The 27,712-nt window shown below is 42.4% G+C and overlaps 1 protein-coding gene across 1 annotated transcript; it reads left to right on the top strand.

The window, feature by feature from the left end:
• Positions 1–1,792: 1,792 nt before the first annotated feature.
• Positions 1,793–20,363, top strand: IL13RA1 (interleukin 13 receptor subunit alpha 1). The gene is made up of 10 exons (XM_075162066.1): positions 1,793–2,030; positions 6,527–6,684; positions 8,577–8,712; positions 10,558–10,678; positions 13,441–13,625; positions 14,000–14,151; positions 15,397–15,529; positions 15,993–16,089; positions 16,681–16,765; positions 18,393–20,363. The coding sequence occupies exons 1-10, from the start codon at positions 1,952–1,954 to the stop codon at positions 18,510–18,512; spliced, it is 1,266 nt and encodes a 421-aa protein (XP_075018167.1). The 5' UTR covers positions 1,793–1,951; the 3' UTR covers positions 18,513–20,363.
• Positions 20,364–27,712: the final 7,349 nt, after the last annotated feature.

The raw sequence follows: 27,712 nt of genomic DNA, 5'->3' as shown, positions 1-27,712 counted from the left end.
CGTCAGTGTGGGGCAACTAAGGGCTCTTCTGCTCCCAAAAGGGACAATTCCCCACAGCCCCATGCTGCTCATTGCTGCTACCTCTTGTTCGACCTAGTAATCATGCAGCCACACCATGCATCAGTGTCATTTGTTAATATGATTTAGAGAACATGTACAGAAAAAAATTATTAGTTTGTTTTTTTTAATGCATCAGCAAACGGGCTGCACGGCCCCACGATCACTAGCTTTGGTTGCATGGGTGGAAACAGCAGGAACGCACAGCCAAGGGCAGATCACCAGCATGATCATAAATCAGTTTACACCAAGCATGAAGCCATACCACATGTACTTATTTAACAGATCATTTTAAAGATACCCCAGGTGTGTCTATATGAGTTCTAGTCAGTGCAGCGCAGGCGTATTTTCAGAGAAGATGATGAGCAAGCATGAGATTTGCAACAGAACGATGCAGGACAGGACGTTGAGAAACGGGAAGTCTCGGGTAGGTGGCAGGGATCAAAGGCTTTGGCAGGAGTTCTGATTGCCGTGCACCGGGATGGGAATGTGATGACAAGCCGAGTGCTCGGGGAGGAGGGAGAGAGACGGGGAAAAACATTTCATCTGCCTCCGACGATGGGCAGGCAGCCAAAAGCATGCGAACCATTGGATGTGTGTTTGGCACTGGCTCTCCCAGGAGAAAGAGAGGACAAAACAGAAAGAAGGAAGAAAAGAAAACATTAGCAAGGAAACCGAAAGCAAGAGAGAAGTCGCTGTATCTCGGATCAGCTTTACTCTACAAAGGTCATCACTAGCAGGCATAGTCCGTGCCAGCTGTAGGTAGTTGCACAGTCTGATCACAGTCACAGAGCTTAAACGTTCCACGTCCTGGAGCTTTAAGCCACAATTTTTATTTTATTATAACTGCAGGCCCTTGGGCACTTTCTAACAGCAACTAGGAAATCTGCTAAATCCTCTTCTTTTCCCAAGAGTATAAAAACAAACAGACAGAAAAGCAAAAAAAAAAACCAACATTAACACAGGATATTCCCCGCCCTGTCATAAAAAGGCCTGCTTCCCTTTTTCTAAAATGAGCGTCTAAAAAGCAGATGAACTCTTGCAAAACTCCTTGAAGAGCTGAGTAAATACTGAAATGTTCCGTTGGCTTAAGAATAAGTGATTTTCAGTAATGAATTTTGGTTTGCCTTGAAACTTCGCCAAATTTTCCTCTCTGCTGGATCTGCACGATTTTTATACTATCTGTATTTGGGTGGCAACTAGCAGCAAGCTTGCTAGCTACCACAAAGATCTAGTTCAGAAGAAAAAGCCTTATCCCAAATGTTTTCTTATCCTGAAATGTATCAAAATATCACTTGCGCAATATTCCCACTTCCGTGAAAATTTGGGAAAACTACTTGCTGCATCACACCCATAAAAGTGAGAGCAAAATTGCCGGTGACCATATCGTGTTTGGAAGGGGCTGAAGCAGAGGGCGTTTGGGGAAGTTTGTAGAAAGAAGAATCCCGGGGAGGGCCCCTGGGAGGCACAGAAGGGAAAGAAAAGCGTCTCTGGGGTGTGGGTGCCCGAGGCAGCGATAGCCAGCGGAAAGAAGGCGCGGGTGACACAAGGGGTGACAACAGAGGGAGGGGGTGGCGGCAGCGCGGGGCTGGGGGATGTCGTGGGAAGCTCCCCTCGCCGCAGCGGAGACGCAGCCCAGCCCCGCGGCAGCGGGCAGCCCGGGGCCAGCGGTGCCGGGGTCGGTGGGGGCCGGAGCCCAGCCCCGGGGCGGGCGGGGCGGTGCGGGGGCGGTGCTGCCCAGGTAGCGGGGGCGGGCCGCCGCTGCCGGCCGCCGCTCCCCGCTCGGCTCGGGTTACCTGGGCGGGCCGCGGCGCGGCTCTTCCCGTCTGACCCGGCCCCCGCGACGGGAAGTGGGAGCGAGGGGCCGCGCTCGGGCGGCAGGGACGCCGGAGGCATGGGTCCTCCCGGAGCCCCGCTGCCGTGCCGGCTTCTCCTCGGCGTCTGCTGGGTGGTCGCCGCGGGGACGGCGGCAGGTAGGAGCGGGAAGGGGAGCGGGACCACCGGGCGGCTGCCAGCCCCGAGCCGGGCTCGCCCCGCTCCGCTGCGCTCCCGGGCGCTCGCCCCGGCCGGTGGAGCCGGGGCCGCCGTGCCGCTCGCTGCCGGCCTGAGCCGGGGCTGGGACACCCGCGGGGGAGCCGCTGCGGGGACCTTCCCGTGCGTGGGTCGGGCGGCCGGGGGAGCTGCGGTGCCCGCTCGGCTGTGGTCTCGGTGCGTACATTTTCATGTATCTAAGTCAAATGCCTTCATTTTGTAGTAGAAATCGCCCGAAGCGCGCCAGCTGTGTGCAAGAGCAGTGCCGGTAGCGCGCCCTGCCTCTTGCCGGGCGGAGGAACGGAGTTCCTTAAAAATCTGCGTTTCTCTCTCTGTAAGGCAGCGTTTGACAGGGTGAGCAGAAATCTTTTAAGCTCTATCTTCGGTTCCCGAGACTGTCTCTGCCTTAAAAACCAAAGCAGAAGCCCACCGGCTTCTCTCTGTGCGTGTGTCTTGCGGCGGATTCCTGGAAGCAAGGCGAAGGCAGCCGCTGGCAGCACTGCGGGAGCTGGTCTGCCGATTGCGGGAGCTCTGGGCAGAAACACTTTCCCTTGCTGTGTGCTTTGTCCATTACGTTTGCCGGTACTTTTAGTTTCCCTGCTTTTGGAAGCACGAACTTTAGTTTCAGGAAAGATGGGGGTGTGCCTGAGAGCGTTTTATAAGAAACGGGGCTCGAAGCCTTATTAGTTCTGTCTTTGCTAACATTATGCAAAAATACAGTTGCAAACACTAGAGAATTGTCATTTTTCAACTGGCTACAATTCATTTTATAACTATAAAATCAACCTTAAGAAAATACAGGAGGACAAAATACAAATACAAAGTATTGGGTTTGCGTGGCAAGGTTTTGGTAGCGGGGCAGGCTACAGGGGTGGCTTCTGCGAGAAGCTACTAGAAGCTTCCCCTATGTCCAATAGAGCCAATGCCAGTCGGCTCCAGGATGGACCCGCCGCTGGCCAAGGCCGAGCCCATCAGCTATGGCGGTAGTGCCTCCGGGATAACATATTCAAGAAGGTGGAAAAAAACCTGTGCAACCGCCTGCAGCTGGAGAGAAGAGTGAGAATATGTGAGAGAAACAGCTCTGCAGACACCCAGGTCAGTGAAGAAGGAGGGGAGGAGGTGCTCCAGGCGCCGGAGCAGAGATTCCCCTGCGGCCCATGGCGAAGACCATGGTGAAGCAGGCTGTCCCCCTGCAGCCCACGGAGGTCCACGGTGGAGCAGATATCCACCTGCAGCCCCTGGAGGACCCCACACCAGAGCAGGGGGGTGCGCCCAAAGGAGGCTGTGACCCCTTGGAGAGCCCACGCTGGAGTAGGCTCCTGGCAGGACCTGTGGACCCGTGGAGAGAGGAGCCCAGGCTGGAGCAGGTTTGCTGGCAGGACTTGTGACCCCGTGGGGGACCCACGCTGGAGCAGTCTGTTCCTGAAGGACTGCACCCCGTGGAAGGGACCCACGTTGGAGAAGTTCATGAAGAACTGCAGCCTGTGGGAGGGACTCACATTGGAGAGGTTCGTGGAGGACTGTCTCCCATGGGAGAGACCCCACGCTGGAGCAGGGGAAGAGTGTGAGGAGTCCTCCCCCCGAGGAGGAAGGAGCGGCAGAGACAACGTGTGATGAACTGACCACATTCCCGTCCCCCTGCGCCGCTCGGGGGGAGGAGGTAGAGAATTTGGGAGTGAAGTTGAGCCCGGGAAGAAGGGAGGGGTGGGAGGAAGGTGTTTTTAAGATTTAAGATCCTACTCTGATTTCATTGTTAATAAATTAAATTAATTTTTCCCGAAGTCGCATCTGTTTTGCCCATGACGGTGGTTGGTGAATGATCTCTCCCTGCCCTTATCGACCCACGAGTTTTTCGTATTTTCTCTCCCCTGTCCAGCTGAGGAGGGGAGGGATAGAACGGCTTTGGTGGGCACCTGGCGTCCAGCCAGGGTCAACCCATCACATTATGATACTTTACAACGCTTTTACGATACTTGATGCAAAGTATTTGCTGATGTTTCCACAGTATCGCTTTTAGAAATAAGATGGTTTTTATGCAGGATTGCTCAGCTAATCTCTGCTAGTTACTGCTGCACTTTATTTTCTTAGAAGCATCGCTGTGGGTTTGTTTTTTAATAGTGAAATAATGTCTTGCCTATGTTTTGTAGTTGGTCTTTGAGTTGTTCTGCTAAATTGCTGTAGCGATGAGATTTTAATAACAAAAGTATTAGACTGTATGTATATTTTATACAACAAAAGTATGAGACTGGCCAAGCCTATGAATAAAAGCAAATCTTCAGCTGAGTATAACATTAAAGCATGAGCTTCAGAATTGTATAGACTAAGCTAAAACCTACTAGATTTAAGCTTTTTGTGCTAATACAATTTATTCATTTATTTCTAAACCTTGAATATTCCCAGTCCTTACTTTGTGAGGTTAGAAATCTGCAAGCTTAAGCACAATAACTTCTAATCAAACCTATTAAAAGGAAATGTTTAGAACTTCAGAACGGCAATCAGAGATGATGCTATTTTTTTAAATGGTTTGTGGCTGTTGTAGGTAATGAAAAGTGTGATCGTGAAAAGACAGAGTGCTTGGAGCTGTGTAGTCTTGTTAAATCTTTTTTTTTTTTTTTCTTTTTTACATGATCTGAAGGACTCAGTATTTCCAAACTTAAGCCCCCGATGCTGTTCTTAAAACCCATCATAAGTTTTTGTTAGCGGAACAGGTAATAGGCAAAGATATTCTGGCTAGACTGAGTTTTCTCGGAGGAGACTGTATTCTTGTAAGAACAAAAATTTCTCCTCTCTGCTCCCAAGGTCAGCTATAAAACTGAACAAACAAACAAAAAAATCTCAAAAGTTTTAAGTATTCAAAAAAGCTAAGCATATTCAGACTAACACAGTAAATCTTAGTAATTATTCTCATTTTCCATGCGAGCTTACGTTATCCACACGGACACGCAGATGGTAATAATGTCTGATCTCTACCGTCGCCTGTCCTTTAACTATGCAAAGACCTAAGAAAGCTCCAGGACTTTGATGAATTTTCTTCAAGCTTTGGCAGCTAAGGCTCTCAGGAAATGTAAGATAATGGTGTCATGGATGCTTTGAGCAGAATTCTTGCTGAAAGAAGCTGTTTTGCCTTTCCGTCTGCCCTCTTCCTTGCGCTAGCAGAAGGAAATGGGGCTGCACCGTGACCTTGATGGGAAAACTGATCTCGGTGGAATTATTCTGCCCTTTCCTTATGTGCTCTCCCAAATGTTGGGGCGGGTTGAGCCTGGTTTCCTGGGATGAGTAAGACCTGCAGCTCTAGTTGATGTCAGTTCGAAGTGTTTGTGAAACTACTGCATAACAAAGGTACTTTCTTTCTGCAGATAAATAGGTGGTGGTGCCTCGGTGATGATACCCGTAGATACTCTTAAGAAGCCGTCTCATTTGGCCTCTTACTTAATATCTTCTACTAGGACTCATTAGAGTAGCCCTTTAAAAAAACAAAATTCACTTTCATTTTCTTAGGGAATTACCAATTGGTAATCTTTTCTAGAATTGGAGTCTGACACATACTTTAATTTTTCCTGGCAGTTTTCTATTTTCTACCGTATTTCGCTTCTTTGTTTTCTAATGTGACCTTCAAGCTGTGTGGCTGGATATAGGGTAGTCTGTGACTCAGTGCACAAGAGTAAGGAAGGGTGAATGCACAAATGGATTTATCCCAGCGCTTATCGCTGAGTCGTGGCTCTTTCTCTGCTTCTATCTTCCTTTTGGGGAGGTCAAAAAATGTACCGCTGAAGTGCACCAGCAGTAAATTACTATTTATCCCACACTGGCTTTGCTCACTGTGCCAGAGCGTAGCATTAAAAGTTGAATAGGTAAGTAATTGAAAAAGCATTGTGGTTTCTTTGTTGTTTTTTAATGTTCTTGGTTTTGCTTCGATTGGGCTAAATTGCGCTTCTATCTTGCTGTCGCTTGCAAGATGTAATCGCCTTTTTTAAAGTTTTCTCTCTAAAACTGCATTGATGGATAATTTTGGGGTAGAATAAAGTATTAATTGCTCCACAAAATGTATATACTATTTTTACTAAAGATTTAGCATGCGTGATGCAAACTTGCAGCAGAAAAGACCTGATAAATGAGACTCATCTTCCCTCCCCGAGCATAAGTTTCGTTATCACAACCACTACATTGTCGCATGCTGCGATTTCTTAAAAATTACTTTTTTCAATGATTTTTTTTGTGTGTGTGTTTCTTATAATTATTTAAATGATTGGTGGACTGAGATAACAGGAATAGTAGAAACAATTTAGTGGGCAGTAACTTATCTGATAACAAATACGAGCTGACAAAGTTGAGAAGTCATTTGTGTTCTTTTCTGTTGGAGAGTTAAAAATCTGTCAGTATTGCTAACGGTAAAATGTGGATGAACAGGATTATTATACTGATAACTTCTTTCTTTTAGGAGCAAAAGTTCTTCCACCTCCATCCAACCTGGAGTACTCATTTATCCAAATCTGCACCCTAAACTGGACGTGGAACCCCCCAGAGAACGTCAGCAGTAGCTGCGACCTGGAGTATTCCAGCGACATTGTGATTGATGAGGTCCCTCAGGACAAAAGAGTAAGTGCGTCGCCTCTTTAAACTCTGCTATGTTCCAGTAGATGTCTTATTGTAATAAAACTGTGTGCGTGTAAGCATATATACATATATAAATATATGTAAATACAGTTTTAATATAGCCTTTAATTCTTGTCATGGGATCAAAACCTCAAAAATTAGTCATACCAACACGTGGGATCTTCAGATCAGAAAAATCTGTCTGTCGCTCTCTGATAATTGAGCTGCTATTGATAACGCAAAAGTACCATAATAATAATGTGAAAAAACTTGTTTCAGTCTTTGCTTTTGCAGCTTTCTGGAAAAAATGAGGTATATACAGGGCAGTCTACATCCTTAAGACTTAAATGGGAATTTGCAAAGGCTGCCCTCCTTCACTTTGAACTCAATTTAAGAAAGAGGCTGCACGTTAACCTTTGTGTAGCTGTGATTTGACAGCATAGCGTCTTTTGGAGGAAGGCCAAGTATTAACATATTCCCACATTTGCCCTGTCCCTGCACTTAGGCATGGGGTTGTGTTCTGAAGACAACATGGAACACATTCGTTTCCTGGAACAGAAATTGTAAAACTTCTTTGTTTTGGGCTTTTGTTTTTATGTCTGTGTTAGATGGTTTGCAGCCCAGATGTGATCCTTGGTGTGGACTAACAACAGTTTGGTCAGGAGTGAGAGCAGCATTGCCATGGTACTGAAGGGGCTGTAGGACAAATATTTTTACAATTTATTGCCAGTAAGATAATATGCTATCAGTCCATAATTCCAAATGGTGAGAATTTGAAGCCTTGAATACGCACCGACTGTGGGGTGATATTTCATTTTTGACACCCTTTTCTCTAATGGTCTTCATCGGACCTTTAGATGAGCCAGTTGAACTTGCTAACTCAGCAGAAACCTGTTTACCTCTTCTGATGGGTTCATTAACAAATTACAAGTTGAAGGTCTGCTTGGTTAATGAGCTGAATGAGTTTGTGGAAGGGTCTAACGGATGTTGAGGTCAGCAGCCGTGAAAGAGCTGTGGGGCAGTGGTTTCACACGACAGGATGAACCAGACTGTGTATCATCTTGCTGCATCTTTTGGCATTACAGCTGGTAGAACCTGGTCTGTTCATTGCTGTTTGATTTCCTTGCCCTCTCATTAGGGCCAATATTTATTTTTCTTTTTTAATACACAAGTGATTACACCATTCGTTGGTCATAACAAAGATATTTTTTTTGTATCCTGTTTCCAGCTGAGTAAATGACACCCCCCTAGCCCAATAAAACAAGCTCAAGAAAGTGTATAATAAAAGGATAAGCCTTTTTCTCACACAAACACATACTCTCTTCTGAAAATGGAAGCTCATGGACTACTTGGGCCTGATGTGGTGTCACTGTATTTAATAGCCATTTGTGGATTTGTATTGGTAATTTTTTTCTTTTGCTCCTTAAATCCCTGCAAACTCTTCCCACTGCTTTTTGGTTACGTCTTCAAATGTTCTTTCTTCTGTTCATCATGCGCTCATGTGCACACACACAGAAAGATGAAGATGATCTGTAAGCTCCTGTTTATATAGCTGTAGTATAAACATGCTTATTTTGCATTATCCGTGAAGACTTACTCTAGGATCATTTGCTCCCACGTTATACTTGTTCCTTGATCTCTGTGTGGCCTTTGCTCATGTCTACAGGTCACTGGAGCGGCAGTAGTTTTCCTTTGGTGAGTTCTGAGTGTGCCTGATGAGGAAAAAGAAAAGCTAAGTGATGCTGAGGCTTTCCCACGTTGTCAGACACTCATTTGGCTTCGAGTTGCAGCCTTTCTGAGGGGCTGTAACGTATTCTTACATTAATAGTAATTCCCACGTGTCTGATATGGTATGCCAAATGTTCTGGTTTTCTTTCCCCCCCATCTAAACCCAGGAATGGAGTAAGAGTCGCTTCCGTGTGACGGATACGTTCTTGAATGAGGAAATGCGTTTCAAAGTGAGAAGTGAATGCAAGTACGATAACGCCAGCAAGCCCAGCCGATGGGTGGAGACCTCTCTTCTGCCAAAAGGTAACACCACGTGCAGCAGCCAGACCTGGGACAGATGTGCCGCTTGGCCTGAGGAGACACGGCCTCGTTTTCTCTGCTATTTTAATAAAATATTGCAGAAATGCGTCGTAGAGAAACAGGGAGATATCAGGCACAAGGGCTAGTTCAATTGATAGTGTTTAAACAGAATGATTATACTACATTTAAACACAGCTGGAGTCTTCTGATGCTTGAAAGTTTATGGGCAAGCTTGTAAAATGTAAATGCACTTCCAAGGCAACGATGTGATTCCTGTCATTCCCTGCCGTCCTGTCGTTGTGGGATAAGAGATAACTGAGGTTGTATTAAGCCTGCTGACTCCATGACTAACATCTAAGTCAGTTTATTTTGTATGATTTTTCTCTACAAGCATAAGTCCCTAAAATAACCCTACACTTGTAAATGTTAGAGGGATGAATCTAGCAAGTTTAACAACCTGTTGAATAAGTTAATTAAATAATTATAGTAAGGTTCTGTCTTTTTCAAAAGAGATGATTGGGGTCTACAACGCTCTGCATAGCAAAATGAATAGAGAAAAAATATTTTGTTGTTTCTTGACATCCAGAAATAAGGGGTCCATGGCAAAATTGTTAGGAAGCAGACTTTAAGGAATAATGTATTCTGCTGGATGCTGGAGGTTAGGAGGTACAGCAAGGAAATAGAGCCTCTTGCCTTGAGTAGTAAAAGTCTGCCTAACCCAGGAGCGTGACTCGATGTGGATGAAAACTGCATGTGGACAGGAGAATCTGAGACCTTATCAGGCTTGTCTGCATGTCTGTCAGAAGGGTATTCTGGAAGGTCAGGGAAGCAGATCATTAGGACAGCATGTACTAAACAGGCTGTGGCTTTTAGAAGTCTGCTTGCAGGTAAAATACTTTTAAATACTTCTTGGAATAGGAAAACTAGTTTCATTTTCCTATACTCTTAGACATATTTCAGGGAGAATGCAAGCTTAGAAGTAGAAGGTGGTTTGGGGTTTGCTATCAATAAAAGTCTGGACTGTTGATACAATTGACATGCATTTTATTTTTAGTTAGTGGAGATGTTGCTACTTGTTACAAGGAAAAAATATCCAATATGCTGTAAAATGATAATACAGTATAAAGAACTATGCAAGATTGAATATGAAAGACTTTATTCTGAAATTGCTCTGCCTGGGAGATACATTGATGTCTCTATTCACAATTGCTATGTACTTATCTGTATTTATGTTCTGTAATTGGGGTTTTCAATATGTTGAAGAAGTTGAATGTCTAGAGGTATATGGGTCTTGGTTAAAAATCCAACTTACCCAGTGTTCCTTTTGTCCATATTTAAGATCTACAGGTATTTCCATATTCAGAATACTGAGAAACTAATATTGTATCTGGAGAAGACAACTATAATTAAATGCTGACTATTTTTAATGTTGATGGCTGTAATAACTATAACAAAGCTAAGTGCTATCCCTATAATTGCCGGTTACTTTAACTCTTTTTTAAAGTATCTGTAGTTTAACAGAACAAAACAGTTTCCTGACTCAACACCTCATCCTTAGCATCAGGTAGTGCTAAGTAGTAATTCAGACATGGTGGAAACTGAGTTTCACTGTTATGATTAGCTTGCATTTAGAAGTTACTCTGCTGAGATTTCGGCTATTGCAAGCGATAAACAACTGGAATTCATCACTGGCTGTGCTGAGACAGGCAGTGCAGGCTGAGAGGTAACCCATCTTTGCCTTCCAGACAGTTTCAGTTATGTAAAAAGGGAAGGTTTACTTCTGGAAATTGGGGAGAAGACTTTGCTGGCAAAATAAATCTTAAGAGATCTTTCCAACTTGCCTTGCAGGTATTCCAGGTACTGCTGCTGTTGATTTGAGCTGTGTTTGGCACAATTTGGAGTACATGATTTGTACGTGGCGTCCCGGGGAGAACGCAAGCAGTGATACCAATTATACGTTGTTCTACTGGTTCGTATGAACTTTCTATTCCCAACTCTGAACTGCTTTAGCGCTAATCTTTTTAGTTTTACATTACGCATTTTACTTGTATAGAATCATAGAATAGTTTGGATTGGAAGGGACCTTTAAAGGTCATCTAGTCCAACCCACCTGCCATGAGCAGGGACATCGTCAACTAGATCAGGTTGCTCAGAGCCCCGTCCAACCTGACCTTGAATGTTTCCAGGGACGGGGCATCTACCACCTCTCTGGGCAACCTGTGCCAGTGTTTCACCACCCTCATTGTAAAAAATTTCTTCCTTGTATCTGGTCTGAATCTACCCTCTTTTAGTTTAAAACAATTCCCCCTTGTCCTGTTGCAACAGGCCCTGCTAAAAAGTCTGTCCCCATCTTTCTTATAAGCCCCCTTTAAGTACTGAAAGGCTGCAGTAAGGTCTCCCCGGAGCCTTCTCTTCTCCAGGCTGAACAACCCCAACTCTCTCAGCCTTTCTTCATCGGAGAGGCGTTCCATCCCCCTGATCATTTTTGTGGCCTCCTCTGGACCCGCTCCAGCAGGTCCATGTCTGCCTGGTGCTGAGGGCTCCAGAGCTGGGCGCAGTACAGCTGCTTGTCTGCTGCTTGTTGCTTTGAAAGGTCCCAGGGCATTGTGTACAAGTTAGCGTTGGGCCCTGTCCGACAGAAAACTTCACTGCTGAAGGGTCAAGAGGTTGCTGTTGCTGAGTCTTTTTGGGACGTTGATGTAACTATTATGTGAACCACTGGCTGCTTCTGTAGCCCATTTAAAAATAACTGCTATTGCTTTCTAATTTTTTCTAATTGTGGATTCAAAGAGGGAAGAATTAAGAACTGAGCTAGATCAGTATCAATACATTAATTGCTTTCTTTGCAGCCCAACAAACATGGGCCACTTCAGTCAGAATCACTCACTAATGTATATGTCAGCTCTTAAATGATTGGAAAGTGGTATGAAAGCATTAATAACACTTAGCAGTAGTTCTGTTTGTATCTTCTGTGTCATAAATAACCAATTTGCCTTGGAAGTTATAGAGGACATCTTTTTATCATCATCCACGCTTGCCAGCTGACTGCCGTAAATAGACTCTTGTTCCAAAGGAACAGAGTTGTGGTGTGAGCACAAACTTGGCGGCAAGATCTGCGCGCGCTAATCTGCATACTTCTGCATGTTGACGGGGCTTGTGAAATGCCAGATTGCATTAGCTTCTGTAGAAATATTGAAGTTTTCTTTCTGAAAGCCCCTTGTAGTTTTACATCAGCTTTCTGTCTTATCTGAACTGACTAAATAAACTTTTTCCTCTTCCTTTCCAGTGGCAGTCTCGCAGGCTAACTGTTCGATTTAACGTATTTTGACAGCAAACAGCAGAAAACTTGCTGCTTTAGTTAAATGCAGGGAGGACTGTTCTCTCTCTAAACTGCTACTCAAATAATTTTTTTCTTTATTACAAGAACAGTGCCAATGAGGCATTGAAGATCTGAATTTCTGGGTATATGGATATTTACTGGAATAATGCTTTAATTAGAGCTATATATTTTCAACTTACCCCTTAGTTTTAATGAAAGATGTAGCTGCAGTGACAGCAAAGTGTTTTGATTCATGCTGCTTAGAAAGAAAAAGACTCTTTTTTCTAGTTTTAAAGTTGAGAACTAAGGAAACACTTGACTTTTGGACTGAAAGATACATTTTCCATAATGCAGGTGAGGTTTTGGTTTTGGTTGTGTGTTTGGGGCTTTTCATCTTTATTTTGGGTTTTTTTTTTCCCCCCAGATATGACTGAACAATGACCTAAAAAAATATTGCTTAGTTCCATTTTATATTTTTCTTCATTGATATTTTCCTCTAAAACCCTATCTTTTCATGCATAGTGAACATGAATATGCCATTAGCTTAGAACGAACGAATCCAGTCAGTGCACAGCAATACTTGCTGAAACGGAGGCTTAGGAGAGCGGAGCGATGCCTCGGCGGGGTGCTGCCTGCTCTGAATGCCTCCCGTCTTCCTCAGCCCCAGGGCAGGGAGGTGAGAAGGGTGGATAAAAAAGGGGTCTCTCCTGAAAAAAGGACAGGCAGTTTTGGCTTCCTCAGCCTCTGTATATTGAGATGTGAAGTCGCTCCTAAATAAAGCTCTGATTTACTCTGTATCACTTTGAAATATATAAATAAATAATCAGTTTTCTCGGGAGGAAAAGCTACTGGCATATTTTTATTGGGACTTGGGGAACAAAGAGAAGCAAGGAAGAAGGTTGTCATAGCTTCTCTGTTATTGGAAGTGAATACTGACATTTTGAAAAGCAAATGCAGGCAATAGGAGAAACTCGACCGTCTCAAGCAAGAGCTGCGATACCTGAGGCATTGCTGAAGGAGATTGATCAGCTCATTCTATCATGGAAGTGAAATTCTGTTGAGGGGAAGTGATCCAAATTAGTTTGCTTTCTAAAGATTTTTCTTTCCTTGAAATTGTTTTCCCATGTGGAAAATATGAACCAAAGCTGAAAGCAGCTGTTATCTTTGGTGCTTGGATATAAAGCAAACCTGCCTCTCTTTCCGCTACTTGACACTCTTTACAAAAATAATATTCTTTCTAAAGCTTGAGATAAGTGAGAAGCTGCTTACTTTGCTTAGCTTTACTTTTATATATGCTATAGCACAGCTTTAATGCAAGATCAGTCTTTAGAATTTGTAACAGGTTTAAAAACAAGCTTGCCCCTTGCTGTCCTATTCTTTTGAATTTTAAAAAAAAAATTTTATTCTTATAGGTTTGATGGTTTGAAAAACAGTAAGAAGTGCAACAACTTTTCTGTGCACCAAGGGAACTTTGGATGCATTTTCAATCTTAGCTTCCCAAAAGTCACCAATACTTACCCAGCTATAAGTATTTTGATTAGAGATGATTCTGAAGAAATTAGGCCTGTGTGTGCAAGTAAAAATCCTACCACCCTTGGTAAGTTTAACACCACATTATACAAAATAATTAAAAAAAGTAGTTTGCTAGTATATCGTTGTGTTTGAGAAGCTTGCACCGCGTAAGCTGTGGATGAGACAACATGATTAGACGCTCCCTTCTTCTACTGATCTTTGATTTGGGAATTATGTAGACAGGGTTTGGGGTTTTTTTTTTGGGGGGGGGGCATTTTCCACTGATTTTTACTCTTATTCTTTGGTTATTTTTATTCTTTCTTGACTTTTTGGTGCTAACTTTTTCCTCTTTCTATTCCTAAACTGGTATAAGTATAATATTATGCAATACAGGACTTGAACAATTTTTATAAGCAGTGAAATATACTTTTTAACTAATGCTTCCATTTTGCGTTTCAGTAAAACCTGCTACACCAAGACGAGTTACACTGTCAAAGATTAATGATGAAATATATGTAGAATGGAGTGAATCGGACGCCTTTCCAGAAAATTGTTTATTTTATGAAGTTGAATATCACAACGGTGACTTGGACACAGCTCAGATAATTAGAGTAATTTTTCATTACTTACAGTTAACTGATTTTTTTTTTCTATATATCTTTTATTATTTGTGTTGATATTCACAGTAACTCAAATATTTGCTGTTTAAAATTGAAAAATTATCTATGCTGCATGTGAATGGGTCTGGTGCACTAGCTGGAAGTGTTGTGTGGACATAAGATTTTTCTCCCATACAGTAGGTTTCTGGTAGTAATATCAACGCAATTCATACGAGTCTTCTGAATCCTTGCCATCATTTGTGGCAAAGCAGTAACGTATAAGAACAGTCCGATAAAGATACACTAAACTAAACAACGCTTATCAGGAAATGGGCTGCAGTGCCTATACCTGTTTGCTTCTCAGCAATACGGGACTTTGCTCTGCTGGTGTTGGGTGTTCCTGTCGTTGGTCTGCGCTCGGTCAGATGACTACCTTGTTCTTGATGTTCTTGAATGACGTGACTTGATTACCATAAAGCAAAATTGATTGTGTGAGCACACAAGAACACAGAATGTTATGTAGAAAAGCAAGGGAGTAAAAAGACTGAGGATGCGGGGGAAGAAAAAGGTGTGCACTCTTAGATACACTGATTTTAGTGTACATATAAAAAGCATTGACTTCAGTGTCTGGATGTACTCATGCCTGTATCTGCGTAGCCAAACTGACTGTACTGTTTGGTCAGAATGGTAAACAACATGATAAATTTAAAAGTAAGGTGGCAGTCTTCTCCTGCGGAGCATATTTAGTTGTTTGTCCTACCCCAAATTTAGCAAAATCCAGTAATATCAACACTTCTCAAGAAACTGGCATTTTGGATCAAAAATAAGTGAAGTTTGATCCCAGCTAGTGTGTTTGCATGTCTGTAGAGGCATCACAGAAGACTTCTGCATGGCCAAAGTTGCATCAGCATTGCTGCCCTGACAGGGAGGGGAAGGCAGTGTAAATCACAGATGTTCCTCCAAAAAAAAAAAAAAGGCACTGTTCCAGACTCTGAGTCTTAGTTTAATCATTGGTGCCAAATGCTGTATAATAGATGTAGCAGTGAATAAGTTTAAATCTTAGCTTTGGAATCTGTTTAGGCAGTCTGTGCTGGTTAAATGCTACGGTGTCCTTTTCTATGAAGTTCAGAATTCACAAAAAGATCTTCCGTCACAAGGTTCAGAATACATTAACTGCACAATGGAAACGGGCTTGTAAGTGACTGAGAATACGCTGGTAATTGAACAAAGCCAAATTACCTTTTCTTTTCACCTTAGGTTGAAAATAATTATACGTCAATTCCTAGCGTTGATCCTAATAGCAAGTACGTCTTCAAAGTGAGAGCAAAACCAAAGCCCGAGTGTTACAGCAGCAAGCTCTGTAGCGACTGGAGTGAAGAAAAGAGTATTGGTGAGAACTATTGTTCCTGCAATTTGTTGCACTTTATTCTTCATCTGTAAGGTGTCTAATACCTTTTGTCTGCTAAGTAAATGGGAGTTGAAGATCATCTTCCTATGTATCTATTTAATTTTATGTGAACAGAGGGCAAGAGAGCTCTAGGCCTTCAGCAGTGCCATCAATTACTGCCTGTACTGGTATATATACGTTGATGGGGTTGCCCTCCGTGTAGCTGTGCAATAACCCCTCTCCAGTGCTCTCAGTTTTTCAGCCCTGAGTCTCGCTGGTTTTCATTTTCTTGCCAAATGTATCTACGTTATAGTATCATGCTTTGAAAAATGAGTCCTTGCCTAGTGCTAGTGTATTTGAAAAACATTCAGTCTGTGAATTAGTTAGAGAATTAATTAATTCATTGTCATTATTCCTAAAAAGCCTTCAAAAATATCCTTAAGTTTGTACAATTTTTGTTTTCCAGGTGAGAAGGCGGACTCTACATTCTATTTGGTTTTAATAATCACCATCCCATTAATAGTAGCAGTATCTACAATAATTCTACTAGTTTATCTAAAAAGGTAAATAACGATCTCTCTTTCCTTACAATCCCTAATCCTGGTTGGTCTTTGACCCACGTTACAATTCAACTCTCTTCCAGGTAACTGCCCGTGATGTGGCATGTTTCAGTAGCAGCTGTTTTATCCGTAACTCGCACTGCATAACAAAAACGGCAGCGCCGTTGTGCCTCAGTCATTGGAATTAGGTTATAGATCACGCACCTGCTCTGGTTGCACTTGGGTAACATTGCTTATGTATGCTTACAGGTAGATTCTTGTCGCACAGCTATTGCATCCCCTCTCTTTAAGCAATGAAGTCCAAATTCAAAATTAAGCTTATATAGTATATTTTACTTTAAAGTCTACTTTTGCTGCTGTCTTTGTCAACAGTGAAAGTTATTTAGAATCTGTCTGTGTGAATATTCCCATTTCCTTTTGGTTTGGGGAGTAAAAATGAGAAATGGGGCTACAGTTGCAGAGAATGAAAGCTGGCCAGTGATGCCAAAGCTGATTCCACAGATTTTCTTGACCACACCCAAGTATGACATTGAAATGGTGATTTTTAAATTAATGCATCTTTCATCTAAAGCTTTTCTTTTTAATTTTCTGAAGACTGAAGATATTAATTCTTCCGCCAATCCCGGACCCTAGAGAAATTCTTAAGCGCATGTTTGGAGAGCAGAATGAGGATTCCCAGGTTAGTAAGAAGCTGTTGGGCCAACTAATCTATTGAATTGGAATCTTAGGCTTCCAATTTTCTTTTTCCTAGTACCTATGTCTATCTTAAAACCAACTGTATATAAGTAAGTATATCGTATGAAGATTAAGTATTTACCATAGTAAGAGTTGTTCAGAAACAATTACCCAAACCTGAGGGGTATTTTTTTTCCCCTCAAATTGCATATACTTTTCTAGATACATTAGTAGAATTGCATTATTCTGTTATTTCACAGACTAGTAGTCCCTTAAATGTGTTTTGGGTTGGTTTGAGGGTTGGCTTTTTTTGCGGGGGGGGGGGGGGGGCGGTTCTGGTTGTTAAGTTGTGTTTTGTTTTGGGGTTTTTTTTTTTGGGGGGGGGGGGGGGTGGTTTTTTGGTTTTATGTTTGTTTGTTTGCAACTCCATTAAACTACTTCTCCTGAACGCTCAGGTCTTTCTCTGCTAGTTGCTTATATTATGATGCTAAATAAAGCTATTCATATTTGACTTCCAGAAACTTATATTTTTAGCACTTTCACATTTATCACAGTCACATAGCTATGAAGTAAATCAGGACACTGAGCTTCTCATTGGCTGAAGAACAAAACTAACTATAGCTGCTTCAAGCTTTGGTTGATAAAAGACTTGCTATGGGCCTTTCTTTCACAAAAAATAAACATAATACTGATTATGGAAACTCTTATTTCTAAACAAATCTAACTCAGTAGCTCTTTATAAAAATCCTAAGGGAAGTACACTGACAAGCCCTAATTCAAACCTGGACATGAGGCAATATATGTTGTTCTCTGAACAGAGTCCTTGTATGGAAGGGACCTTCTGACTCCCTGTGGCATCTCAAAATTGATGCCACCTGTGAAACATTTGTAGAGGATAATGACTATCTGGGTGTCTGGTGCTGCATGTGCATTGGATGTTCTCAGCTGAACAGGAGTTAAAGGAATCGCTGACTTTTTGAAAATAAGTCTCCTTTTGTGGCCTCCCAATTGCAAATGGAGTCAGAGTCCAAAATCCAGTACTCCCTTTTTCCACAGGAGTGTTCCGAGTTCACCTAATAATAAACCAGAACTATGTGGAAAGCATGGATCTGGCCTCCTAGTTTACTACCTTTTGGATAACTATTTCAGCATGTATTGGTCATTATGGGACTAAGATGGGACTCTTGGCCATGAGGATCATAAGCATGGTAGCTGTAACAGTTTGTCGTGCTTTGACAAGTGCTTTGTTACTGCCCCAAGTAACGCTATGTTCTTGCTTCTGAATATTATCTTGATATTCTCTATGTGCTCAGGGTCTCAGTGAAAACTCTACTAAACGTGTTTATCCTCACTTCTCTATCTTCCTGCCTGAGCTTCACCCGTTAGCCGTAGTTGGAAGCACTCTTAAGATGGGGGCCAACCTTCAGTTCTTCCTTGTCTCCAGAGAGGACAACTCTTCTGCCAATCGGGCCTAAGCCATGACCCTAATAAGCACAATTTGTTGCCCAGCTACCTTGGCGTTTTCACTGTAATATAAGCTATGCGTTGTGAAACGGGTCTGTCTTATTGGGCTGAAAAAATAATGCTCGCCATGAAGAAGCGCTGTTAAAAATGTTGTTGTTCTCTTTCAGAGCTGTGCAAAGGATGATTCTGTGAATGCTTATGACAGGTTAATTAAGGAAGAAGAAAATCATTCTTTAATTGTAATAGAAGCTCCTGAGTGTGCTAATTCTGAAAAAGAAAACCGATAAACTCTGCTTTACCAGTGGAAGATGAGGAAACTTTCATTCCTGCTCCCGTACCTCAGGTGACAATGTAGATGTGAAGAGGCCGGCAAGACATTCACCAACTGTCACCTCGCTGGGTCCTTTCTGAGCCTTGCTTCTCTGATGCTCAGAAGAGACATCACTAACAGTGGCCATTCCTCCATCTCCGCTAGAAGTACTCATCTGGGATCATTTGAGATGAGCGTGTACATAACTTCCACCTGACTGTGTTGCAGCATCCCTCGTTCTGGCTCCAGCCAGCTCTGCCCCATTACTTGTCATTTGCACTTGTGTTTGTGCCTCACATTAGACTGTAAATGAGTACTTTGGAGCAAGTACTGTGACTTCTCTGAAGTATTTGGCTCGATTTTGCAGCAGGTGAGATGAGGCTCGTTTACAGTAGATGGCTCGTTAGTGCTACTACGCGGAACTGCTGCCAGGTAGGCTGCCAGAGCGTGGACCGTTTGTGGATGGCCCGTTTCGTACGCTCCAGGGCAGGGCACTTTCCAGAGGGCATTTATGGACTGACCTTACACTTCTGGTTGACGTGCTGTGGCCTGGTCAAACCCCATAAAAGAGGGTTGTTTTTTCTTTAAAAATGTGTATGAAAAGCCTCTCCGCTTTCCAGCTGGTATTCATAGAAAAGGCTTAGTTTTTTATCCTTTCAAGTGCCTGTCCTCAGATGCCTTGCCTTCATGGACTTCTTGAGTTACTTAGACTTTGTTTAGAATGATAAATAGAATTTTTTACCTGTGTTGTGCAGTGGCAGATAACTGTATTGAGTCTCACCAGACTGTGATTCTACTTTGGCCATATTGGCCCGAAAACACCTGATTTTTGGAAGCTAAGTCATCCTGAGTCTGTCCAGCAAAATTACCAGGATGGATGCATGAGTCTAAGGAGCTGTGATCAAATTGATCAGCAAGTGCTAAACCACTGAAACCAAATTAATTCAAAGAAGACTTCAAGACCCATCCTTACTGCTGAGCTGATGGATTTGGGGGAGGAGAGGATGACAACCTTTGGCCTGCTTTCTAAGGGATAAGCGTTATTCTTCCCATAGTGATGAGGCTGTGATGTGAGCTTCTCCTCTAGGAGCTTAGCAATTTAAAACAAGGTGCTGATTTGACTTTTAAAAAAGAATTTCTTCTGTATTTTACTGCAGCAGCTTGATGACTATTTTTTTTTTTGTAAAATCATTAAGTGATTTGTTCATTTTTTGATGGTTTTGTTTTGAGGTTGCTTTACCCAGCAAAGCTCAACAGATGTTTTCTGGCACAACTGTGACATTTCTGTGCGCTGAATTCTGAGCATTAGTTTCTACCCTGTGCTGCAAGGGTGTTAACAGCAGTACCTTGACTGTGCTGGAGGCAGAAAGTAATGTCATGGGCAGAAAGGGACCCACGCAAGCTGGTTATGGTTAGTGTTGAGGAATTTCTTGCTCCTCCCAGCTAAGTGCAGACACATCAGTCGTTGATACAGACGGTCTTAGCAGACTGGGAAGAGACCTCCTCAGAAGTTTGCTAGGAACAAACTCTATAGTCACTAACCTTTTAAAGTTCAGCCCTGTCCTCAAAGTCAATTCAATCAAATACCTGAAATGAAATGGTACATTTTTAGAACGTACTGTTCTGTGAGAAGTAGAACTAATGGCGTTTGCTTTTTAGCTACAGATTTACATCCTTTACCCTCTTATGTATTCCCACCCTCTCTTAATAAATCCAATTCTTTCCCCAGTCCCCCTGAGCCTCTCATACACATTTTCTTCCACATCTCTTATCTACCTTTCATTACGGGTGGTAGAAAGGAGAGGAGAAATGTAGCAGAACTAGCAGATCCCATATTAGCTTAAATCTTTTACTTACAATCAGGCAAAAAAAAAAAGACATTATAAAAATTGGTTAATGAGACAAAACAAGAATAAAGCCTCAGGGATTTCAGTGAGATAAAACAAAACTCAGGTTATACAAAGTCAGCTAGCAGCACTATTTGATATTCCAGAGGTAAAGGAATAGTGTGGGGGAAAGGGTAATTAAATTCCTGTGCCAGCTTCACTCCCTGTCCCCCACAACATTCATATCATTACAGCAATATAAATATTTCTCAAATCTACCTCATCTAGAATGTTGCTCATCGTACACCACTAGACAAACAGAAATGTATGATTTCAAGGTAAGTAAGCATAACAGTATAATAAAAACTTTGTGGCTTTCAGTATAGCAATCTACGACGATGATCCTCGGTACTTTACCTTAAATTCTTTTGACTTTTGTTTTGGTCTTTATGATAAAACCAAAGCTTACTGGTTTGAAAAACAAAAAAAAACACTCAAATTCATAAAGCCAAAGGAGTGGAAAAAACAGGCGGAAGGTACGAGGCCAAAAGGAACGCTTAAATGCAGAGGATGGTTTAGATCACTATATAGAAATGTTGTGGGTAGTTCTTTGTTTCCTGAAGAACAGTGATTGACACACTTCCTAATGGATGGATTTCTTGAGCCTGCGTTTGGGCATGTAAAGTAAGTGTCGGAGTACATTTTCTTGAATGTGTCTTGTTTATGGTTAGGGGGGTTTTTTTAGCTTGAAATTTTCCAAGTTGTGCTATCATTTGTTTGTTCTTCACTGCAGTTACTTGATCTGTAAGTTTGTTTAAAGAATGAATAAATACGTTTGAATGTTTTTCAATATAATTGCATGGCATTTCGTTCTTGGGTTGAGAAAATACACTGAGACAGAAGAGGTGGAGTGGGTTAATGAGGAACCATGTTTGAGGCATGCAGAACCCAGAGAAGAAAAGCTGAGTGTTGCTTTGCCCTCTTCCCTTTCAAAAGTGAACTCGGCCCACGCCATCAGTGGGGAATGGTACAACTGTAATTTTTTTGGCTGGGGTAATGAAACTGAGATGGAGCTGTGCACAAGACTTGTGCTCTCACCCCGTGTGTACTCAATGCCACGCTATTTTCTTACATTGGCATGTTTTTTTCATAACACTGTAGAGTTAATAAATTCTCAGACTGGAATTTGACTGAGGTTGCTGTAGCCTTACCAAACGTGGCTCCGATATTTTATGTCTCTGTTAGCTGCTGAAGTCATTGAAAATGCCAGGTTGCTAAACTGATGAAAGGTATTACCTAGTTGCTTGGACCCAAAGTGTTCAAGTGCCAAATAAATACATTAGAAATGGCTTCTTCGAAAGATTCAAAGAAAGTATACTTTGTTCCCTTCAGTTCAGTGAGCAGATCATTCAAAATTAAGGAATAAACTGTGAAGTTAAAAAGCAAGTTATTTGGATTTTTCTTTTCCAATTCTACAGTTTTTGTGGCAATAATGATTTTAATTACTCCCCATAAGTGAGCTTTTCTTATTTTAATATGTCATGTTATATAAATTAAGTTTTCTGTATTTGGCATGCTAGAAGAAGTAAACACTTTTTTTTTGTGAATTTTAATTTATTTCAATTAAGGAATGCCATGACATAGTTGGATAGCTTTAAAGGAATCAATAGATGAACACACCGAATTGTAAGCCATGGTGATTCAAGGTAGATTCATGGCTTACTAGGTAGAGTTATTCACAGATTGGGTATTTCCATTCACTGGAAAGTATTCAATAAACTTACTTCTGAGTTGGAACTTCAAATATTCAGAATTTCCCCTGGAAGGGAAATGTTGATTTATTTTTTCATTTAAAAAAAAAAAAGAAACTTTCAGTTTTGGAGGGTTTTTCCTTCACCCAAGCAAGAGCAGGAGGTAGGTGAGTGGGAACCCGGGTATGGTCAGGGCAGTGCAGAAACCTCCTTCCCTTCTTCTCACCCCAGCACCATGGTCGGGCAGCAGCTGAGATCTTCAGGTCCAGGAATGGGCACGGTGGAGCTGGGAGGAGCAGATCTGCCAGGGTTATTAAGGTTCATCAAGATGATTCTCAAATACTTCAGTTTTACTCAACATTTGCAAAAAAATGTTTTATGGGAGCAACCCCTCTCGGTTGTATTGCCAGCTGTAGAAATGTGGCTTCTAGATAATACTTCAAATCCAAATGCAAAACCAGATTAAAATCTCTCTATTTGGATGAGCTTCCTGCTAGCTGTGTTGAATCATGGTGAAAGTAGGAGATTTGAGATCACTTTGATGTAACTAAATCCACACTATCACCACAGCAAAGCAATATGGGTTTGGGTGGGAGGCACAGGAAAGAGAAAAACTTTCTTTCAGGTCCGGAAATTCTGCCTCAGGTTTGTAGCGTGTAAGAGCCTGAAAGCTCGCTGATGTTTTTTGGGGTGTTTTTTTTTGCTCTCAGTTCTCCAACTATCATAGAATCATAAAATCATAGAATCATTAAGGTTGGAAAAGACCTCTAAGATCTTTGAGTCCAACCGTCAACCCAACACCACCATGCCCACTAAACCATGTCCCTAAGCACCACATCTACACGTCTTTTAAATACTTCCAGGGATGGTGACTCAACCACTGCCCTGGGCAGCCTGTTCCAAGGCCTGACCACTCTTTCAGTAAAGAAATTTCTCCTAATGTCCCATCTAAACCTCCCTTGGCGCAACTTGAGGCCATTTCCCCTCGTCCTATCTCTTGTTACTTGGGAGAAGAGACCAACCCCCACCTCGCTACAACCTCCCTTCAGGTAGTTGTAGAGCGCGATGAGGTCTCCCCCCAGCCTCCTCTTCTCGAGGCTAAACAACCCCAGTTCCCAACTATGTTGGTTAGGTTAAAGAAATCCTTTCTCTTTGCTCGTAAACCTTGTGTTGTTTATCGCTGAAGCGTACCTTCTACAGCTGTACTCTGATTATTGCCAAGTAGTCTTCTGAAGGTAATAACTCAGCAGGGAAAGACGATCGTTGCTGTCACCGCAGAGCTGTAGAACAGCCAGCGTATTCTAGTAATACTCTCTGCTCCTTGTTTGGCTTTTGCCAAAGTACTGCAATTATTTTGATGACTCTTGCACAAAGCATCTACAAAGAGATGCTTTCCAGTTAACCAGTACTTCCAGTAATCATACTCTTAGCTTATTACACTGAAGTTTTCCTCTATTTAATTTGGCTCAAACTGCTAATATGGACTTGGCTAAGAGCATGATGAGATTGAAAGCTTAGTGAGAAAGAGGTTTTGTTAAGCTCAAGTGCTGTCATTTTTTGGAACTGGGACAGAATTTACTAAGCTCGATCAAAAGTTAGGAGCAGCTTGAACCAGGAGTTAGACTAATGTCTTGCTTTAAAAGTAGAGCTGGCCCTACATATTCTGTGCTAAAAAGAATACCCCACTGAGTATGTGCTTCATGCTAGGAACAAACTGGTGTGTGCAATGGGCATCCTTTCCTATAGATCTAATGAAAGATGGATTAGATCCCATGCTATCAGCAATTGCTGTCTCAGAGCTCTCTGCACATGTACCGTGTAGTTCTGTAAAGTCTGAAATACCAGAAATGAGGTGTTTTTAAGGCACTTAGCTATGTCATTGCCACTTCTTCTGAACCTGTTTTAATGTAGCAAGTTGAAACAAAAAATTGATTTTTTTGACAATGGCAGTGGGAGCACCAAAATTAACTTGTGTCTATCTGTTTTGCTTGTTGGAACCTTTCTCCCTCCTGCACTTCAAAGCCTCTTAGCCTCACTAGTTTCCTTCCTTCACACAAAATGTCAGTGTAGAAACTTCACAAATGCCAGCTAGGTACTCTTAAAAGGTGTGAAACTGCTCAGTCCTTCAAATGTCAAAGTCGGTTACAGGGAAAGTTATTCAGGGTATGGCTATTTAGTTTTAACTTCACATCCCATCATGTTCTAGGAGAATATTCAACTGTAGATAACCCTGACTACATCGGCAGGTACTAAAGCAGAGCCATTAGTTGACATTTTTCCACAGCTGATTTTCATAGAGCTTTTATTGCCTACAAGACTTTGTCTCTTGTTTTCCTAGGGGGAATAAAAGGTAGAAAAGCTGGTAACGTATCAGTCAGAGAGAAGGGTACCTGCCTTTCTGTATGCGGGACTTTAAGGGCTGTGTTTGAGCTTGGCTTGGAGCAAAAATCCTGCAGCCTTGGAAACACTGGGCAATTTTTATTAGGTGTGAAACATTATTTTTTTGTTGTTTCTGGGATGTATGTTAAATGATATTGATCATCTGTTTATTAAAGCTTAGGTAGGGCTGGAAGAGTTGTCATGGTACCACCTGCCCTGCGCTCTTCTGCTGAGCAGTGCCAGGACAGAGCGCTCTTGGTGGAGGTTTGTCCAACTTGTAAAAAAATCTCCAGTGAAAGAGTCTCCCAAATGTTCTGTCTCACTGCTGTATTCTCCTTAATTAGAAAATTCCCCCAGCAACTGACCTAAATTGATCTTGCTGCAAATTAAATTGCCTTCTCCTCCTTCCTCCCCTCGCCAGCGACCACGGTTGTTTAGCATCTGGTTTGCACTCTGATCACGCTGCCTTGACTTCTGTCTCTGCTCTTTTCTGCTTTGAAAAAAAAAGCCTGAATCTTTCAACCTCATCTTCTCAGTTATGTTTTCTAAATCGTTCATCCTCCTTGTTGGTCTTCCCTAGAGATAAGTGTGTTGCTATCTAAGCCAGACTGCATCATCCCCGAACCAGCAGAACAATTGCCTTATTTGTCCCTCAGTCCTCTTTCCCCAAGTTCATCCAGAAGGAGTAGCTTCTCCTTCTTTCTGTGGCAACGGATTGTTGTATAGCTGCTCCTCAGTTTGTAGCTTTCTACGATTTCTGAGCTTTTTAGCAACGCTGCTGCCCTGTCAGTCACTCCTTACTGCAAAATTGATTTCTCCGGCCTAAGAAGAATGCTTTTAACAATTTTATTGGATTGCATTTTTGTCGCTCGTGTTGCTGTGCCATTTGGAACACTGCTGCGATTTTTTTATACACTAATTGTGTCCCTGAACATCTTTCTAACCATTCCTCCTTTGATACAATCCATGGAGCGCCTTCTTTCACATGATTAAATTGTTTAAAACTCTGAATAAAGCTGCTAACCTGACAGATTCCTGCAAAAGAGCAGCATTTGCCGTCCTGCTGGGCGGTCAAGTGCTCTTTAAGAGGTTTTTTTTCAGCTAGCTGCATACCCATCTCAGCGATTAACTTGTATTTCCTCAAGCTGATTAGAAGGATGTTGCCTCACATGTTAGGCCTATCAAAAAGGGAAACTGGATTGGTTTGGCACAAACTGTTCTTGATGCTGGTAAACAACGCGAAGAAGGGATAAAAAAAAATTGTTTACTTTGTTCCAGAATTACTCTAGGGATAAAAACTGGACAAATGAACCAATAATTTCTTGGATGCTTCCTTTCTGAAGACAAACATGATGTTTGTCCTTCAGTTTTTAAAGACTTCTCCTGTTTTCTACAGGCCTCAAAGAAAACTCCTCGGGTTTCAGGTTGCATCAGGGTTTAGATCGTTATGTACTGCAGGATTAATAAGGCCCTGCCCACCTGAAGACATCCACTTTATCTGAATGTTCTCCAGCCTGTTCATCTGGATGTATGTTTGTTTGCTTGTAAAGTTAATTTGCTCTGGTTATAGATAATCCTTTTTGTAAAGACTAAAACAAAAGAAAAGTTGACAGCACCAAGCTTCGCTGCAGCTCGTTCTGATCTTTCCCATCTGGTCATGAGCCTGCACTTCATCTTCCTTTAGCTTGTAGGGTATCCAAAGGCTCTTTTCTTGTCTGTTTTGTCCCCTGTTAATCAGGACTCATTTTAGCTTGTTGCTTTCATGCCCTCGGTTGTGCTGGAAGCCGTGGTTCAGAGCCTCATCCCCAGTGGGGTGAGGGCTGGAGGGCCAGGCATGCTCGGAGCACATGAAAGGCATCAGCGCTCACCAAGACAGCGACCACAAATTACATCATATACAAAACAGGCTTTATTGTCAGCTGCCGGCCAAGCCAGGCTTTTCCTTCTGGTCTTCCATCCTCATTACTCTACCAAATATGGTACAAGTGCCTGGTGGGAATGTGGGGAGGCAGAGCCAGCGTGCACGTCAACCCATTCTGACACGCAGCTTTCTGCTGCGCAGACTGCACTCAAAGGTGGCTCGATGTCGCTCCTAAATAGTTTATTGGCTTGTTTTCTTTACACGCCATGTATTTTTGCACACTTGTCAGTGGTAATTTTAAAAATGTTTAAAAAAAATATTTGAAAGTGCACGTAATCAAATTTTTTGCTCTGTTGCTGTGCTCTTGAAGTAGAACAAAAATGGGAAGTGTACTTTGAAATTCAAACAGCAGCCAGAGGGTTCAGGGCTCTGTTGTGCTCATGTAAGATGCACTGTAAATAGTAAGACATTTTCAACTTGCTAGGGCCCAACTTCATGATACTGGTCTTTAAATGGTCTTATTTACACCTGCAACCTTTTATTTTATTTGTAAGTGCGAAAGCTGTATAGCAACAACATCTTAATGCACATGGGTTTTGTAGTGTTCATTTTATTTAAGCAAAGACTTCCAGAGCTGAGAATTTACCAAACAACGAGGTGGTCCATGCAGATTTGTGAATGTTAGTAACACTGGGATTAGAGTGGATGTCTCTCTCTGGGTGACGGAGTTGTAGTTTACACAACCTAGAGCTGATTCAGCTGTCATACAACGTTGCTTCCTCTTGAGGAAATGTAACACCCTGCCTGGGATTGGGAAATGTAATTTTTAAATATTTTTTTTTTTAAGCAACTGGGAAGAGGAAGCAGCCGAGAGCTTTGTCACTAGTGCAGAGCAGACCTTTGCCAAGCTATTTGCCTTCCCTTAGGCAGCCCAGAAAGGGGTGCGATGCTGGCTGATTCAGAGCAGAAGTAGCTATAGCATTCCCAGCTCCTTCAGCTGAGAAGCGGCCGAGGAGCCAGCACACATCCCGCTCCGCTCAGCCTGCGGCATGGGCCAGCCAGGGCAGGGAGCTGGAGGCAGCTGGTCTCTGCTTGCTGCAGCCGCGCGATTCCTCCCCGAGCATCTCCTGGGGTGCTCTCCCCTGGGCAGGGCTGCTCCCAGCCTTTCAGCTTTTCCTCCCGTCTGTACTGACCCAGCTCTTGAACACCAGTGTGCAAGGGGGAAATTTTCTTCCTGTAACGGGCATGAAGTGTCTTTCTGGATGATCTGGAATATGACCACGGTTCTTCATATTTAAATAACAGACATGACAAAGCAAAGGCATTTTCTGAATGATTTTATAAATGTGCTTCTGCTTAT

The sequence above is a fragment of the Calonectris borealis genome, chromosome 13, assembly GCF_964195595.1.
Source record: "Calonectris borealis chromosome 13, bCalBor7.hap1.2, whole genome shotgun sequence".
In the NCBI taxonomy this organism is placed as follows: Eukaryota; Metazoa; Chordata; class Aves; order Procellariiformes; family Procellariidae; genus Calonectris; species Calonectris borealis.
Note: the sequence above shows the minus strand (reverse complement) of the source record. Positions and strands in the feature narration are given on the sequence as shown.

Bases quoted from the DNA above. Each gene is read 5' to 3' on its own strand.
- IL13RA1 (XM_075162066.1), top strand. From the start codon at position 1,952: ATGGGTCCTCCCGGAGCCCCGCTGCCGTGCCGGCTTCTCCTCGGCGTC. The intron at 16,090-16,680 runs GTAAATAACGAT...AATTTTCTGAAG, and splicing joins CTACTAGTTTATCTAAAAAG to ACTGAAGATATTAATTCTTC. The intron at 16,766-18,392 runs GTTAGTAAGAAG...GTTCTCTTTCAG, and splicing joins AGCAGAATGAGGATTCCCAG to AGCTGTGCAAAGGATGATTC.